At 40.2% G+C, this 15716-nt stretch overlaps 1 protein-coding gene across 1 annotated transcript; it reads left to right on the forward strand.

Moving 5' to 3' along the window:
• Nucleotides 1–1863: 1863 nt before the first annotated feature.
• Nucleotides 1864–10763, forward strand: LOC129818037 (asparagine--tRNA ligase, cytoplasmic-like). The gene is made up of 15 exons (XM_055873562.1): nt 1864–2026; nt 2513–2595; nt 2730–2795; nt 2886–2978; nt 3259–3348; nt 3506–3584; nt 3897–3967; nt 4090–4176; nt 4399–4620; nt 7595–7794; nt 8613–8748; nt 9022–9135; nt 9463–9594; nt 9861–9992; nt 10255–10763. The coding sequence occupies exons 1-15, from the start codon at nt 1984–1986 to the stop codon at nt 10384–10386; spliced, it is 1680 nt and encodes a 559-aa protein (XP_055729537.1). The 5' UTR covers nt 1864–1983; the 3' UTR covers nt 10387–10763.
• Nucleotides 10764–15716: the final 4953 nt, after the last annotated feature.

Raw genomic sequence — 15716 nt, forward strand, 5'->3', positions numbered from 1 at the left:
TAACCAGAACAGTGATACTAACCAGAGCATTGATACTAGCCAGAGCAGTGATACTAGCCAGAGCAGTGATACTAGCCAGAACAGTGATACTAACCAGAACAGTGATACTAACCAGAACAGTGATACTAACCAGAGCATTGATACTAGCCAGAGCAGTGATACTAGCCAGAGCAGTGATACTAACCAGAACAGTGATACTAGCCAGAGCATTGATACTAGCCAGAGCAGTGATACTAGCCAGAGCAGTGATACTAGCCAGAACAGTGATACTAACCAGAACAGTGATACTAACCAGAACAGTGATACTAGCCAGAGCAGTGATACTAGCCAGAGCAGTGATACTAGCCAGAGCAGTGATACTAGCCAGAGCAGTGATACTAGCCAGAACAGTGATACTAACCAGAGCAGTGATACTAACCAGAGCATTGATACTAGCCAGAGCAGTGATACTAGCCAGAGCATTGATACTAGCCAGAGCAGTGATACTAGCCAGAGCAGTGATACTAGCCAGAACAGTGATACTAACCAGAACAGTGATACTAACCAGAACAGTGATACTAACCAGAACAGTGATACTAGCCAGAGCAGTGATACTAACCAGAACAGTGATACTAACCAGAACAGTGATACTAACCAGAGCAGTGATACTAGCCAGAGCAGTGATACTAGCCAGAGCAGTGATACTAGCCAGAGCAGTGATACTAACCAGAACAGTGATACTAGCCAGAACAGCGATACTAACCAGAGCAGTGATACTAACCAGAGCAGTGATACTAGCCAGAGCAGTGATACTAACCAGAACAGTGATACTAGCCAGAACAGCGATACTAACCAGAACAGTGATACTAACCAGAACAGTGATACTAACCAGAACAGTGTGCTGTTTTTTTTCTCATCTTTTTCAACTGTTACCTTGTACCTGCAAAAAAGATTGCTCAGATGTGTGACTGCCTTTTGAACTGATACATTTATGAAAACTTTGTAAGCACTTGCTAATGCATTAAAACGTTGGTTGACCTTTTCAAAATTTCAGTACAAAGATGAAATGCCCCTGACATACTCCATGCTCTTTGAAAACACCATCTACATCGAAACATTCTTCTTTTGCCTTGTTGTAGTGTATGGAATACTACATTTACCCATTTGGGTCACTGTAAGTACTTATTCTTAATCTATGCAGTTTGATATGTTTTATTAATGAGAACAGTTGGCTTGGTAAGGGGAAATGTATTTGACTGAAATTCAGAGTTTATTTCTGGTGAAATAATATGATTTGATATGAAATACATACTTCATCTGATGTATCTACTCATCTTTTTGTGATACAGTTGTATGATAAACTACACAGGGGTAAAGTTGAACCACAGCCCACTGATCACATGACTGACGACTTGGAAATGAACGAGACCCAATCTAAAAATGTGAACTTCTCAAAGTGATCCAGTGCTGTTGTATTCATCCAGTCCGGATGAATTATGAGATTCATTTGTTATTCACAGCCACAGAGGCATTTTTCCATTGGAAGATTGGTTCTATAATATTTCAAGCATTATTAAAAAATATATATAATATTGATGAAAAATGGAAGCAATATTTTTGTCTTTTCTTTTGTAATTGTCACATGCACAGGGTACAGTAGGTGTAAAACAGTACAGTGAAATGCTTAACTTGCGAGCTTCTTTACATGATGCAATGGGTTGAATTAATAATGAAATAAGCATGAATCATATCTAGCCGGGTCTCTCCATAAACCACACCATAATGGTCCTTTCATCATTCCAGGGTGGAACTACAATGAATGGCAGGAAGTTACTGCAACCAATCACCATTCACGAACTATGCAGAAGTTATATTCACAGATAATCCTACACATGAGTACAAACACCAGCGACTGACGGACAGGAGGGCAGATTCATTTAGTATTATTATTAGCTCGCTAGTAATCTATTAAACATACACATTTTATACAATTTCTACGTGGGTATGGCAGAGGAGGTAACGAAAACCACAGGCGAACTCTCAGTGGGTAAGTAGATAGCATGGCTAGCTAATTTACAGCCATTGTAGCAATGTTGAAAGAATGCGATGTGTTGCATCAGACCGGTGTTGCTAGCTAGCTAGCTTTCATAGCACCAATGTCATGATTTAAATAATACATAATTGCATAGCTCAAGCTTATCTTGACTGTCTAGTTAGCTAAAACCAGCTAGTTAAATTACTACGCATCGGTGTGAGCTCTGCTTTTATTTGAGCTTTTTTTCTCCATTTCTGTCGTCCCTGAACCCAAGCATGTGGTAAAATGTCCGTGTCACGCTCCTGTTAACGAGCATCTTGCCTAGCTAGTTTAATCACTGTCATGCTTCATCAGATCTCCAACCTTTGGGTGGGTGAAACAGGCAGCATAGTGGGGTGTCGAATACGGGAGTTTTCATCATGAATGAACATGTCAAACTAGGTTTAGTTAGCTGAAATAACACATTCAGCATCAAGTGTTGAGTCTTTCCACTTCCAGGTGAGATGTATGTGTCTGACAAAGAAGGAAATGACCAGGACGGTGATGGAACAGAGCAGAAGCCTTTCAAGACCTCATTGAGGGTAAGAGGAATCAGTGTTGTGTACACCATGTTTTGTGTTTAATTATGACTCCATTCAACAGAACTGATATGTCTAGGTATCTTTGAATCAATCACAGTTAAGTGAATTGCTATAACAACTATTTGATTTCAAAGGCTTTGACATTTGCTGGAAAGGAGCCATTCCCAACCATCTATGTGGACTCTCAGAAGGAAGGAGAGGTACATAGTTAGAAGCATTGAAAACGAAGTCGTTTGGTTTCACTTTCATTTGGTTTCTCCGTGATGATTTCGTTTCCCCTATTACTCCAGCGTTGGGCAGTGATCTCCAAGACGCAGATGAAAAGTGTGATGAAGTTATTTGCTAGAGAGCAGATGAAGAGCGACTCCAAAGACAAAAAAGAGGTAAGTGGGAGAAATAGTCTGAGTTAGTTTATCCCAAATGGAACCATATTCCCTATATAGGAAACCTATTTCACCAAATGGAACCCTATTCCTATACTTCTGGTCAAAGGTAGTGCTCTATGTAGAGAATAGGATTTCTTTTGGGATGTCACTATTATAATTATTCACACAGTCTCGTATTTGGCCATAAACAGTTGTGGCTATCAGTAAAATATTCACAGGCAGCAGTAGCCCATGTGAGCTGCTATATATGTAAGTTATTTTCAACTTTGATTTAAAGGCAGAGGATTCTGAGAGACGAGAGAAGAACCTGGAAGAAGCTAAGAAAATCACCATTGAGAATGACTCGAGCCTTCCAGAGCCCAAAACGGTCAGATCCACTATATTCTCTTTCGTCAGCATCCTGTCAAACTCATCTTTGTATGTTTTGTATTGTTAAAAAAATTAAATACAAGTAAAGGTTTGGAAATAAGAATCACATCTTTATCTTCCATTGTGTTGAAATGTAATCAAGCTTTTCCCAACAGGTGAAAATCTTTCAGCTGGAGCCTCTCCGAGGGGAGAGAGTGAAGGTGTTTGGCTGGGTGCACCGAATGAGAAAACAAGGTGAGGATTGTAGAACATTGGTTAATGTGTGTCTAACCCAGCAGTTGTCAGCATGCCACAGCACTGTAACTAGCCCATAATGTGCAGGTTGTTTACTAACAGTATATTCTCAGGATTGTAATGCATGCTGTTTTGTCCAGTCTTTTATGTCCAACAACGAAAAATCCTCCAAAAACTAACTTGGGGGGAGCAGCTGGATGAGAGGAGAGGGGCTTCATGGCTCATAGTGTGTTTCTTATTCTCTTTATTTTGTATTTTACCCTTATTTTACTAGGTAAGTTGACTGAGAACACATTGTCATTCTCTTGCTAGGAAAGAACCTGCTGTTCATTGTGCTGAGAGATGGAACTGGTTTCCTGCAGTGTGTTCTCAACAATAAATTGGTAAAAAAATATATATTTGTTGTCTTAAATAAATGTGTTAATTTCTTTTTTTATTATTACAACATGGAATAATATGCTTTTTATTATTTGTAAAACTAGTTTTGTTTTTGTCTCCATTATAGTGTCAGTGCTATAATGCCCTGGTGCTGTCCACTGAAAGCACAGTGGCTCTGTATGGGACAGTGAAGCAAATACCTGAGGGGAAGCAGGTACAGATTCTTCACCTACTTACTTACTTATTTTAATTACCCAGATTAAACTGTCATATTTTCACTCAAACCTTTTTTTTTTTTTTGACCAGGACAAGACCCAATCTGGTTCTGGGTTAACTGTCCCTTTTAACTCTGACTGTAATTCATGTATTAGATGGTTTGTTATTTTATTATTAGAGCTATGACTGACTAGGATGTCCTCTCTTCCTCCTTCTCCAGGCTCCTGGTGGTCATGAGCTGCACTGTGACTTCTGGGAGCTGGTGGGTCTGGCGCCGGCTGGAGGAGCTGACAACCTGCTGAATGAGGAGTCTGATGTTGACGTTCAGCTCAACAACAGACACATGATGATCCGTGGGGAGAACGTGTCCAAGATACTCCGGATCCGCTCCACTGTCACACAGTGCTTCAGGGATCACTTCTTCACCCGCGGATACTATGAGGTAAGAATATGTTGAGAAGGGTTATTACCACAGCACGCAAGGTACTTGGAGTCAAACAGATGAGATATTTAAGGTCAGGGCCCTCCGTAAGGCTCATAAAATCATTTTAGACCCAAGCCACCTCCTTTACCTGGACTTTGAACTACTCTCCTCTGGGCGCAGGTATAGGGCACCCCTCCGCAGGAAAAACACAACTAGACAAACATTTGTGCCAGGTGTGATATCCCTCCTAAATAGCCTGGGCTAATGTTCCTATTGTAAGGCCAGCAAGCTAGTCTTTTTTTAAAATATATATATATTTTATTTATTATTATAATATTTTTTCTAGTCTCTTTTTATTGGTATGTAACTGTTATGAAAGTTGTATAGTCAATTTTGTTTTGTATTTAAACAGCACTTTAAATGTGAACATGACACTGCATCAACTTCCCCATGGGGACAATAGAGTCAGTAGGTAAGAGTGGGTACACTGTACAAACGTCCTTCTGTTTGAGCTCTTTGAAGCATAAAACCACCAAAATAAATTGAACACATAAATAGAACATAGTAATATACAGATGCAGTCAAATATATTCTCACCTTTTGAATAATTCAGTTTCTTCTAAAAAATAAGTTTAAATTGAAAAATAATTGTTTCCACATATTTGATTGATTTTAAACTGCACAGGACCAAGGGAAACACTAAATCACAACTGAAATTGAGAATTTTCTCTTCAAGGAAAAATTAATGTCCTGCACTAAAGTATTCAACATTAAAATGTAATTTGGTTGGAGGCAAAGATTCTCGTTTAACCTTTCTGAACCACCCATCCCGGTATCGGGATAATTGTCATCAGCAACGCTGAATAGCATAGTGCCACAGCAAGTAATATTACTAAAAAATATTCATATTCATTAAATCACAAGTGCAATATTGCAAAACACAGCTTAGCATACCTGTCGTCTCAGATTTTGAAATTATGCTTTACAGCGAAAGCAATACAAGCGTTTGTGTAAGTTTATCGATCGCTCGACAAAACATTAAGTACACTTAGCATCAGGTAACTTGGTCACGAAAATCAGAAAAGCAATCAAATTAATCGTTTACCTTTGATGATCTTCGGATGTTTTCACTCACGAGACTCCTAGGTAGACAACAAATGTTCCTTTTGTTCCATAAAGATTATTTTTATATCCAAATACCTCCGTTCGTTTGGCGCGTTATGCTCAAAAATCCACAGGAAAGAGCGGTCACGACAACGCAGACGAAAATTACAGATAATATCCATAATGTCCACAGAAACATGTCAAACGTTTTTTATAATCATTCCTCAGGTTGTTTTTCAAATATCTATTCGATAATATATCAACCGGGAGTGTTGGTTTTTCAATAGGACCGGGAGAAACAATGGCCGCCTTTCTCTGTTGTGCAAAACTCACTCTGAGAACCCCCACCTATCCACTTACGCAATGTGATTGTTCTCGCTCATTTTTCAAAATAAAAGCCTGAAACTGTCTAAATGCTGTTGACACCTTAGGGAAGCCATAGAAAAAGGAATCTGGTTGATATCCCTTTAAATGGGTGATAGGGATGCATAAGAACAGAGGTTTCAAAAAAGATGCACTTCCTGATTGGATTTTCCTCAGGGTTTCGCTTACAATATCAGTTCTGTTAAACTCACAGACAATATTTTGACCGTTTTAGAAATTTTAGAGTGTTTTCTATCCTAATCGGACAATTGTATGCATATTCTAGTTTCGGTGGCTGAGAAATAGGCAGTTTCAAATGGGTACGTTTTTTAGACAAAAATTAAAATACTGCCCCCTATACTTAAGAAGTTTTAATGTGTATTTTATCTCATCTGTGGTAAGTTGTAGGTGTCTACAAGGTAAAAATAGCCATTCAACCCGTTTTGAATAGAAATACCTTTCTGCTCCATTGGACTCCATTGTAAAGGACAAGGATGCCAATGTATTGGAGCACATGTGTATCTAAAAGCCTCATCACCTCCATCTTTGCTTATTGTATTTGTTGATGACATCATTAGCTAGGTTTCCATCCAATTGGCGACAGAATATTCTATAATTAACATAAAGAAAATATGCGCATTTTTCCATCAGTGGTGTGTTTCCACCAGACTTGTTGCAGATATAATTCAGTGTGTTATGACACAATGTACGTTTTCATGTACTGAATAAGAATCAAGTTTCCATCGTATTTCCATCTCTACCAATGGTTTTGTCACAGGCCTACTCTGGTCGCGACAGGTGAGCTCTAGACAACAGCTGGTAGATACAGTGCAGGTAGGCTAGTCTACATGATGACATTATGGATAAGAGAGAGAGAATGGTTTTATTTGTCAAAACGGCAGTCAAGCATCGATCATCACGTCACCAGAATAAGACCCTCAATATTTATTGGAAAGGAGCATCAAGATCACTGCATTTTTCATTTAAGTTTTCACGTACCGAATAAAAATAAATCATAAAATAAAACTGTAGCGTTAAATAGAGAGTCGATCATCACGTCACCAGAATAAGACCCTCAATATTTATTGGAAAGGAGCATCAAGATCACTGTATTTTCACCAACCTGTGAAGTTAATAACTTATTTAATCTGTAGCCTAATAAACTGCATGGTTTCCCGAGTCCTAGTGGGAGGATCACACAACATATCATTGCGTGACTCCAAGTTTACGTTGTTTTCATGGTTAATATCAGGATTTGCACATAAAGGCGTTTCCACTTCAATTTCTCACATAATTCATTTTACAGACACAAAAAGATCCCACCATGTCGAACTAACAAATGATCTGTTGGATTTATGAAATTATACTGAAACGACCTGCTTCCATCACAGCTGTTGTGATTTGTTGTTTAATGTGATGTGACTTTATTCACAAAGTGGATGGAAACGTGGTTAGTGGGAAGCTATGAATCTTGAATTGTATATTTTCAGCTTCAATCTGTGATGTTGTATTTGTTCCCCCAAAGATCACCCCACCCACTCTGGTGCAGACCCAGGTGGAGGGAGGTTCCACCCTGTTCAACCTGAACTACTTTGGGGAGGAGGCGTTCCTGACCCAGTCCTCTCAGCTCTACCTGGAGACCTGTATCCCTGCTCTGGGAGACACCTTCTGTATCGCACAGTCCTACCGGGCAGAGCAGTCCCGCACCCGCAGGCACCTGTCTGAGTGAGTACTGGAATTGTTGTTTTCTTTTGGAGTCATTCTGACAGCAAAACATGACCTTAGGACACCCTCTATTTGTATTTACCTTTTATTTATACAGGTTAGTTTCACTGACAACCTATTCTTCAACAGACACGTTCTAGTGTTTAATTAATAAGGATCAAACCCTTCTTTTCAATTTTCTCCTAAAATGACATACCCAAATCTAACTTCCTGTAGCTCAGGACCTGAAGCAAGGATATGCAAATTCTTGGTACCATTTGAAAGGAAACACTTTGAAGTTTGTGGAAATGTGAAATTAATGTAGGAGAATATAACACATTAGATCTGGTAAAAGTTAATACAAGGAAAAGAACATGTGTTTTTGTACTTTGAAATGCAAGAGAAAGACATATGATGTATTATTCCAGCCCAGGTGAAATTTAGATTTTGGCCACTTGATGGCAGCAGTGTATGTGCAAAGTTTTAGACTGATCCAATGAACCATTGCATTTTTGTTCAAAATGTTGTTTCAAGACTGCCCAAATGTGCCTAATTGGTTTATTAATACATTTTCTAGTTAATAATTGTTCACTCTCCTCAAACAATAGCATGGTATTCTTTCACTGTAATAGCTACTGTAAATTGGACAGTGCAGTTAGATTACCAAGAATTGAAACTTTCTGCCCATATCAGACATGTCTATGGGATTTTTGTTTGTTACTTACAACCTCATGCTAATCACATTAGCCTACGTTAGCTCAACCGTCCTGCAGGGGGACACCAATTCCTTAGCGGTTAACATGGGTTATGTAGTTATACTATGTGCCATCCCTCTGTAGGTACACTCACATAGAGGCAGAATGCCCCTTCATCACCTATGAGGACCTACTGAGCAGGCTGGAGGATCTGGTGTGTGATGTGGTGGACAGAGTCCTGAAGTCTCCTGCTGCTTCTCTACTCTACCAAGTCAACCCTGTACGTCTGATGTTTCATTGGCAGCTATTAGTTCTCTCTCCCCCCTTTTTCTCTCTGTATGTCTGTCTGTCTCTAGCTGTATGTTTTTATCTCTTTCTCGTAGTCTTGTTCACTGAGGTGGATATATTCTTAAAGGTTTATCTTGAAAGAATGTTTCCTTTTTGAGATTCAAGCTTCCTTGACCTTTTAGAATCTTGTGTGGTGGTGAAAGGCTAAACATGAGGATAGCACAGTACTCATGTGGCCTGTCTTTTTCCTCTCCATCCTCCCCAGGACTTCAAGCCCCCTAAGAGGCCCTTCAAGAGGATCAACTACTCTGATGCCATCATCTGGCTGAAGGAGCATGACATCAAAAAGGACGATGGGACCTACTATGAGTTTGGAGAGGTACATTTGACTATGAATAAATGACATTTGTCAATTATAATCACTCCATCTCCCTCAGAAATAATATTTGGACAGTATCGATCGATCTGTGGTTGTTTGAAGACATTTATGACATTTTTAGGACCGGTTTCCAGGACAGATCTAGTCCTGGACTACATATTACTTTCAATGGAGAATCTCTGTTGAACCTGTTTGAGTCCATAACTTAGTCTGTGTCCAGGAAACTGATGTAAAGAGAAAAACGGAATGTACGCTCAGTGTTTAGCTACTCTTCGTCCAGCTCCTGTTACTGTGATGTTATAAAACCCTCTCCCTCCTTGGTTTCAGGACATCCCAGAGGCCCCAGAGAGGCTGATGACTGATGCCATCGGTGAGACCATCCTGCTGTGCCGCTTCCCGGCTGAGATCAAGTCCTTCTACATGCAGCGCTGTCCTGAGGACCGACGCCTCACTGAGTCGGTGAGTCCCTGACCAGCAGAGAGCTTACATCACGGAAACCAGGACCTGAAAAAACACACCTCAGAGAAGCCATCATGAACCTTACCAAGGGCCTGATTCCAAAATGTCTCTGGGTTCTGATCTAAGATCAGTTTTGTCCTGTTAGATAATAATGAATATGGACAGGGGGGAGCTGACTCTAGATCAGGACTCCTTCTCTGAGAGGCCTTTTGAATATGGGCCCTGAAAGACATCCTCATTGTTGTTCCTGCTGCTCCTCTCTCCAGGTGGATGTGCTGATGCCTAACGTTGGAGAGATACTTGGAGGGTCTATGAGGATCTGGGATGCTGAGGAACTGCTGGAGGGATACAAGAGGGAAGGCATTGACCCAACCCCTTACTACTGGTATACTGACCAGGTATGTACATCTACCCTCTAATACTGGTACACTGACCAGGTATGAACTCATCCAGGAAGAGAAAATCAGACCTGTAAATCTTATTAATTTCAGCAATAATACACAAGGGGGTGTGCTTCATTGCGATTGTAGTATGGCTGCTGGGGTCATAGGTTAGACACCCTAGTGTTTCCGGAACTAACTTTCATGAAAAGAAATAGAGAATCTGTTAGACATTTTGGATGTTGTGTTTCCTTAATAATGTCAACATTGTGTCTTCTAGAGGAAGTATGGTACCTGTCCCCATGGTGGCTACGGGCTGGGCCTGGAGAGGTTCCTAACCTGGCTGCTGAACAGACACCACATTAGAGACGTGTGTCTCTACCCCCGCTTCATCCAGCGCTGCCGACCCTGAACTACCAACTACCCTGCCCCCTGCTGGAGATGGATCACACTGCGCTTCAAGAGACCAAGATGTACATCCCAAATGGCAACCTATTCCCTATATAGTGATATTTTTTACCAGAGCACTATCCCTGTATAGGGCCCTTATTTTTACCAGGACCAAAGGTGGTGCACTATATAGAGAATAGAGCACCGTTTGGGACAAAGCCTATCCTACTGCACTGCAAAAGGCCAACATACAAGGCTCGAGAACTAAGACAAGAACAATTAATTACACTAACAAATCCCTGCAAATGTAAGATTTGAAATGTGTTTTCAAACATAAAATTAATGCTGTCCAGCTAATATTATTTGTCTGCCAATAAATGTATACTGCATAAACTGCAATATCTATCTGGAATGTTCTGTGGGGACACACATTCTGTTACATCTCTTGTATATTGCGACAAGTTACTGCTCCACTACTGTTGCAATAATCCTGTTAAACATGAAGTCAAAGACAGCGGTTAGAATTCGGCACATTTTCTTGAGTAACTTCCTTCTCTAGACTTGTGTTTTTGTACAGATACATTTCCTTGTACACCAAAGAAAATGGAATATGTATCCAAAACTCACTGTGTTTGGTGGTTTATGGAACAGAACAGCACCAAAAGTTAGGAGAACACCATGGGCTACTTACTGGACGACAAGGCTAGGGGAGTGCACAGCCTCCTTACGTCAGAGCACAGGCATGGCTTGTAAACACACATGACAAGTGCTGTTAGTGTGCTTTCTGTCAGTGTCAGTCCTCGGGTGTAGAGGCTGGAAGGATTTTTTACTTGTGAGTACTTAATTTGTTATAAAGACAAATAGGATCCGCTGACTAGATCAAAGCACTCATAGAAGTCTAGAAATCCCCCATTTTTAAACGTTTTTTTGGATGGGCGAGTCGGCTCATTCAATGTAAGTGGATGGTAGCTAGCTACTTTTTTGCTAATTTTAGCGAGCGAGCTATACAGATAACGTTAGCTGGTAATGCTGAAGTTGGTTAGCTGGCCAATTAGCATCACGAGAACATGAACACAGAAGTTAACTGTATCTTTGACATGCATTTGCTGGCTATTTAGCTAACAGCCAAATGCTAGCTTCTGTTGCACACTACCATGCCCTTTACCACACTCGCTAGCTAGTCAGCTAACTTGTTATTTTGCCCATCCTAATCTTTTCTTTTTATTGGCCAGTCTGAGATATGTCTTTTTCTTTGCAACTCTGCCTAGAAGGCCAGCATCCCGGAGTCGCCTCTTCACTGTTGACGTTGAGACTGGTGTTTTGCCTCAAGGCGCCTAAGTATACGTCACTAATTCAGAGCCAATAGCGAGCCTTATCTTGTCTTCTCGCGCTTGAGCCTCGCTAGCTGGCTAGTGTATGTAACGATGGCAACGGCAGAGTAATCGAGGACGATGTGGTGGCTAAGTTGTTAGCATCGCCCTTTTCAAGACTAACTTTTAATGAAAAGTTAAATATTGTACAGACCGGGCGACCAACTCCCGCACTGCCTGATTTGGTGCAACGAGGAAAGAGTTTTGAAAGCATTTTCAAGTTATTAATTATGAGTGCTATCCGTGGATAACGGGCTGTGAGCTGATTAAAAAGCTTTACTGTTAGAATTGCCTACTCTTTAGTACCGATAATAGCTCAACCTGGACGACTGGGTTTAAAGATTTAGCCTGTTTGACAAAGTCAGCACTTCGACAACCAAAACTCATCTTCATACCTGCGAGCTACTGTGAGTTTAAAAACATTTGGGGAAACAAGAGTAGACCTTCTTGACGAGCAGTGGCGCAATGAGACACTTGTTCCCAATGATAAAGTCAGACAAAACAGGAAGATTCTATAGCGCCTTATTCATACGGTTGTGTTTTTAGGCAAGTAAGAATTAGTTTTCAGAGGACATGATGAGGGTAAAGAATCAACTAATAAGGGTAACTACTTGGAAATATTGGATTTCTTGGCTGAGTATGACAGTACGTTAAACGGCCATTTAGCTACGGCTACCGTGTTCACAGGCACTTCCAGCAAAATCCTAAATGACCTGATATACGCGGTCGCGAATGTAATGACAGATGTCATGGAGGAAGAATTGAAGAAAAACCCCTTTGTGACCATCATGGTTGATGAGACGACAGACATCAACAATGTAGGCCAAATGTCTTGTGTTGCGTTACACTACCGATGGTGGTCTAAAGGAAAGGTTTTTCAAATTTGAGGCTGAAAGCTGAAGACCGATATCTTATTAACTGGGCTTGCGTGTGGACCTCCATTTACAATTACAAGATGACAGACTGAATTGGATTGATTAAGTTAAGTTTAGGAAACGCAAAAAGAGTTTTGACCATTCTAACCCAAGTCCCTGACCGGAACATAAAAGGCAAAGGTAGGTAGAAAAAAACGTTAACAAATTCAGTTCTGGGTTAAATTAACGTCTTTATAGTTTTTAATGTCGCTTGAGATGTACTGCCTGAAAAGTATTTACTGCTGTTTTATTTAAGGTTGATGGAAAGTTTATTTTTTTTAGAATTGTCTTGAAATCACAAGTTTGAAGACTTCGAAAATTAGCTTTGACGTATATGACATTTGTTTAAGGGGAATTCATTTGATATTTGAATGAATAAGATTACTGTTGTAATTTAGTAGACTCGTTTAGACTTCCCTACATTTTAAAAGATCTACAAACTGCTGAAATTATAACTTGGCTACTGACTGAAGGAGTTCTGAGTGATTTCCAACAATACCATTTTCTGTCTGCCTGTTTGTTGTAGCAGTGTTGTAACCACTAACCTTTGCTTTCACAGCACTAGCAGTAAACTGATTCCTGGTTTTTAAGTGAGTTGATATGTTGTAATAATAACTGAACTCTCGGGAACTGAATTTAAGTAGTGAGAATTGAGTTAACTGATTTGATCTAAGAGTTGACTGCTGTTAAATAAATGTGGATACCGTTGAAGAACTCAACAAAGAGGGGTACACCAGTAATTAATGTGTGGACGCACACAATAACAGAACGATTGTGATGAAATGAGTGCATAGTGAATTAATGTTTAACACTGATCTCACCCGTGGCCACAAGATGGCGATGAAGGACAAGATACAGTGGACTCCTGAGGGTTTGCAGGAAGTTGACAAATTGTCTTAGTTCTGACCACTTCTCCTTGTTTATGTTTTGCCGGATCATTCTAAACCATTTAATCTATTGGTGTTTGAAATAATAATAATAATAATGGTTTTATGTCATCTGTCCTTCTACAGGATCACAGTGGGAAGCAGCAGTTCTAAGAGACTTGACAGTGTGGTGTGTTGGTGTGTTGCCTCAGAGCTGTAATAATGTCAATGTACCACATCCCTACCAACTGACGATGATGGTGAGCCCTATGATTGTGCCATCCTAGTTGACCAGGTCTGTAAGCCATGCCCCGATTTATCTGATTAGAACTAGTTGTTTAAAAAAAAAAAAATGTTAACCTTTATTTAAACTAGGGAAGTCAGTTAAGAACAAATTCTTATTTACAATGACAGCCTACCGGGGAACAGTGGGTTAACTGCCTTATTCAGGGGAAGAACGACAGATTTTGACCTTGTCTGCTCGAGGATTCGATCCAGCAACCTTTCGGTTACTGGCCCAACGCTCTAACCACTATCTGCCGCTACAAAAATCACTTCAACCTAATAGAGCATTTATTTTGCCTAAGGATGAAAACTGTTACGATTTGTACTGACAAATCCCCAGGTATGCATTTGTAGTTGTGGATGACTTCGGTACATTCTGGAAGCAGTGTGGGTTCCTCATCTGCTAAGACATTCTAAATTGGCTGAAAACTGGGAGGTTATTTTTGTTGCATTTCCTGTCTGTGTTAAAAAAAAAATCCCTACAGGATGTTTCTTATCTACAATCAGGTGCAGGGTCCGGGGAAGTGAGATTGACGAAAGAAAGGTTCTTGGCTCCCGGTTTTTCTGTATTTGCAGAATAATTTTGTGCAAAAATGTGTAAACACCTTTTCCACAGAACAGATTGACCCTGATGGGCTGTGAAGACCAAATGGTAAGCTACTGTACTGCACTTAACAATGTTCTGAAAGTAGAGGTCGACCGATTTATGATTTTTCGATACTGATTATTGGAGGACCATAAAAAGCCAATACCTATTAATCGACCGAATAATTTTTTTTGTTTCGATTTTTTTAGTGATTTAAAAAAAAAAAAAAAAAAAAATTATTATTTAATTTTTTGTAATTTTATTTTCATTTTTTGGTCCTTCAAAAGGGAGGACCAATTTTTGGGGTCCTTTATATATTATATACAGTGGGACAAAAAAGTATTTAGTCAGCCACCAATTGTGCAAGTTCTCCCACTTAAAAAGATGAGAGGCCTGTAATTTTCATCATAGGTACACTTCAACCATGACAGACAAAATGAGAAAAAAAATCACATTGTAGGATTTTTTATGAATTTATTTGCAAATTATGGTGGAAAATAAGTATTTGGTCAATAACAAAAGTTTATCTCAATACTTTGTTATATACCCTTTGTTGGCAATGACAGAGGTCAAACGTTTTCTGTAAGTCTTCACAAGGTTTTCACACACTGTTGCTGTTATTTTGGCCCATTCCTCCATGCAGATGTCCTCTAGAGCAGTGATGTTTTGGGGCTGTTGCTGGGCAACACGGACTTTCAACTCCCTCCAAAGATTTTCTATGGGGTTGAGATCTGGAGACTGGCTAGGCCACTCCAGGACCTTGAAATGCTTCTTACGAAGCCACTCCTTCGTTGCCCGGGCGGTGTGTTTGGGATCATTGTCATGCTGAAAGACCCAGCCACGTTTCTTCTTCAATGCCCTTGCTGATGGAAGGAGGTTTTCACTCAAAATCTCACGATACATGGCCCCATTCATTCTGTCCTTTACACGGATCAGTCGTCCTGGTCCCTTTGCAGAAAAACAGCCCCAAAGCATGATGTTTCCACCCCCATGCTTCACAGTAGGTATGGTGTTCTTTGGATGCAACTCAGCATTCTTTGTTCTCCAAACACGACGAGTTGAGTTTTTACCAAAAAGTTGTATTTTGGTTTCATCTGACCATATGACATTCTCCCATTCTTCTTCTGGATCATCCAAATGCTCTCTAGCAAACTTCAGACGGGCCTGGACATGTACTGGCTTAAGCAGGGGGACACATCTGGCACTGCAGGATTTGAGTCCCTGGCGGCGTAGTGTGTTACTGATGGTAGGCTTTGTTACTTTGGTCCCAGCTCTCTGCAGGTCATTCACTAGGTCCCCCCGTGTGGTTCTTGGATTTTTGCTCACCGTTA

This window comes from Salvelinus fontinalis, chromosome 21, assembly GCF_029448725.1.
Source record: "Salvelinus fontinalis isolate EN_2023a chromosome 21, ASM2944872v1, whole genome shotgun sequence".
Taxonomy (NCBI): Eukaryota; Metazoa; Chordata; class Actinopteri; order Salmoniformes; family Salmonidae; genus Salvelinus; species Salvelinus fontinalis.

Coding starts and splice junctions, on each gene's coding strand:
- LOC129818037 (XM_055873562.1), top strand. CDS start 1,984: ATGGCAGAGGAGGTAACGAAAACCACAGGCGAACTCTCAGTGG. Junction 2,796..2,885: donor ACTCTCAGAAGGAAGGAGAG/GTACATAGTTAG, acceptor CTATTACTCCAG/CGTTGGGCAGTGATCTCCAA. Junction 9,595..9,860: donor ACCGACGCCTCACTGAGTCG/GTGAGTCCCTGA, acceptor TCCTCTCTCCAG/GTGGATGTGCTGATGCCTAA.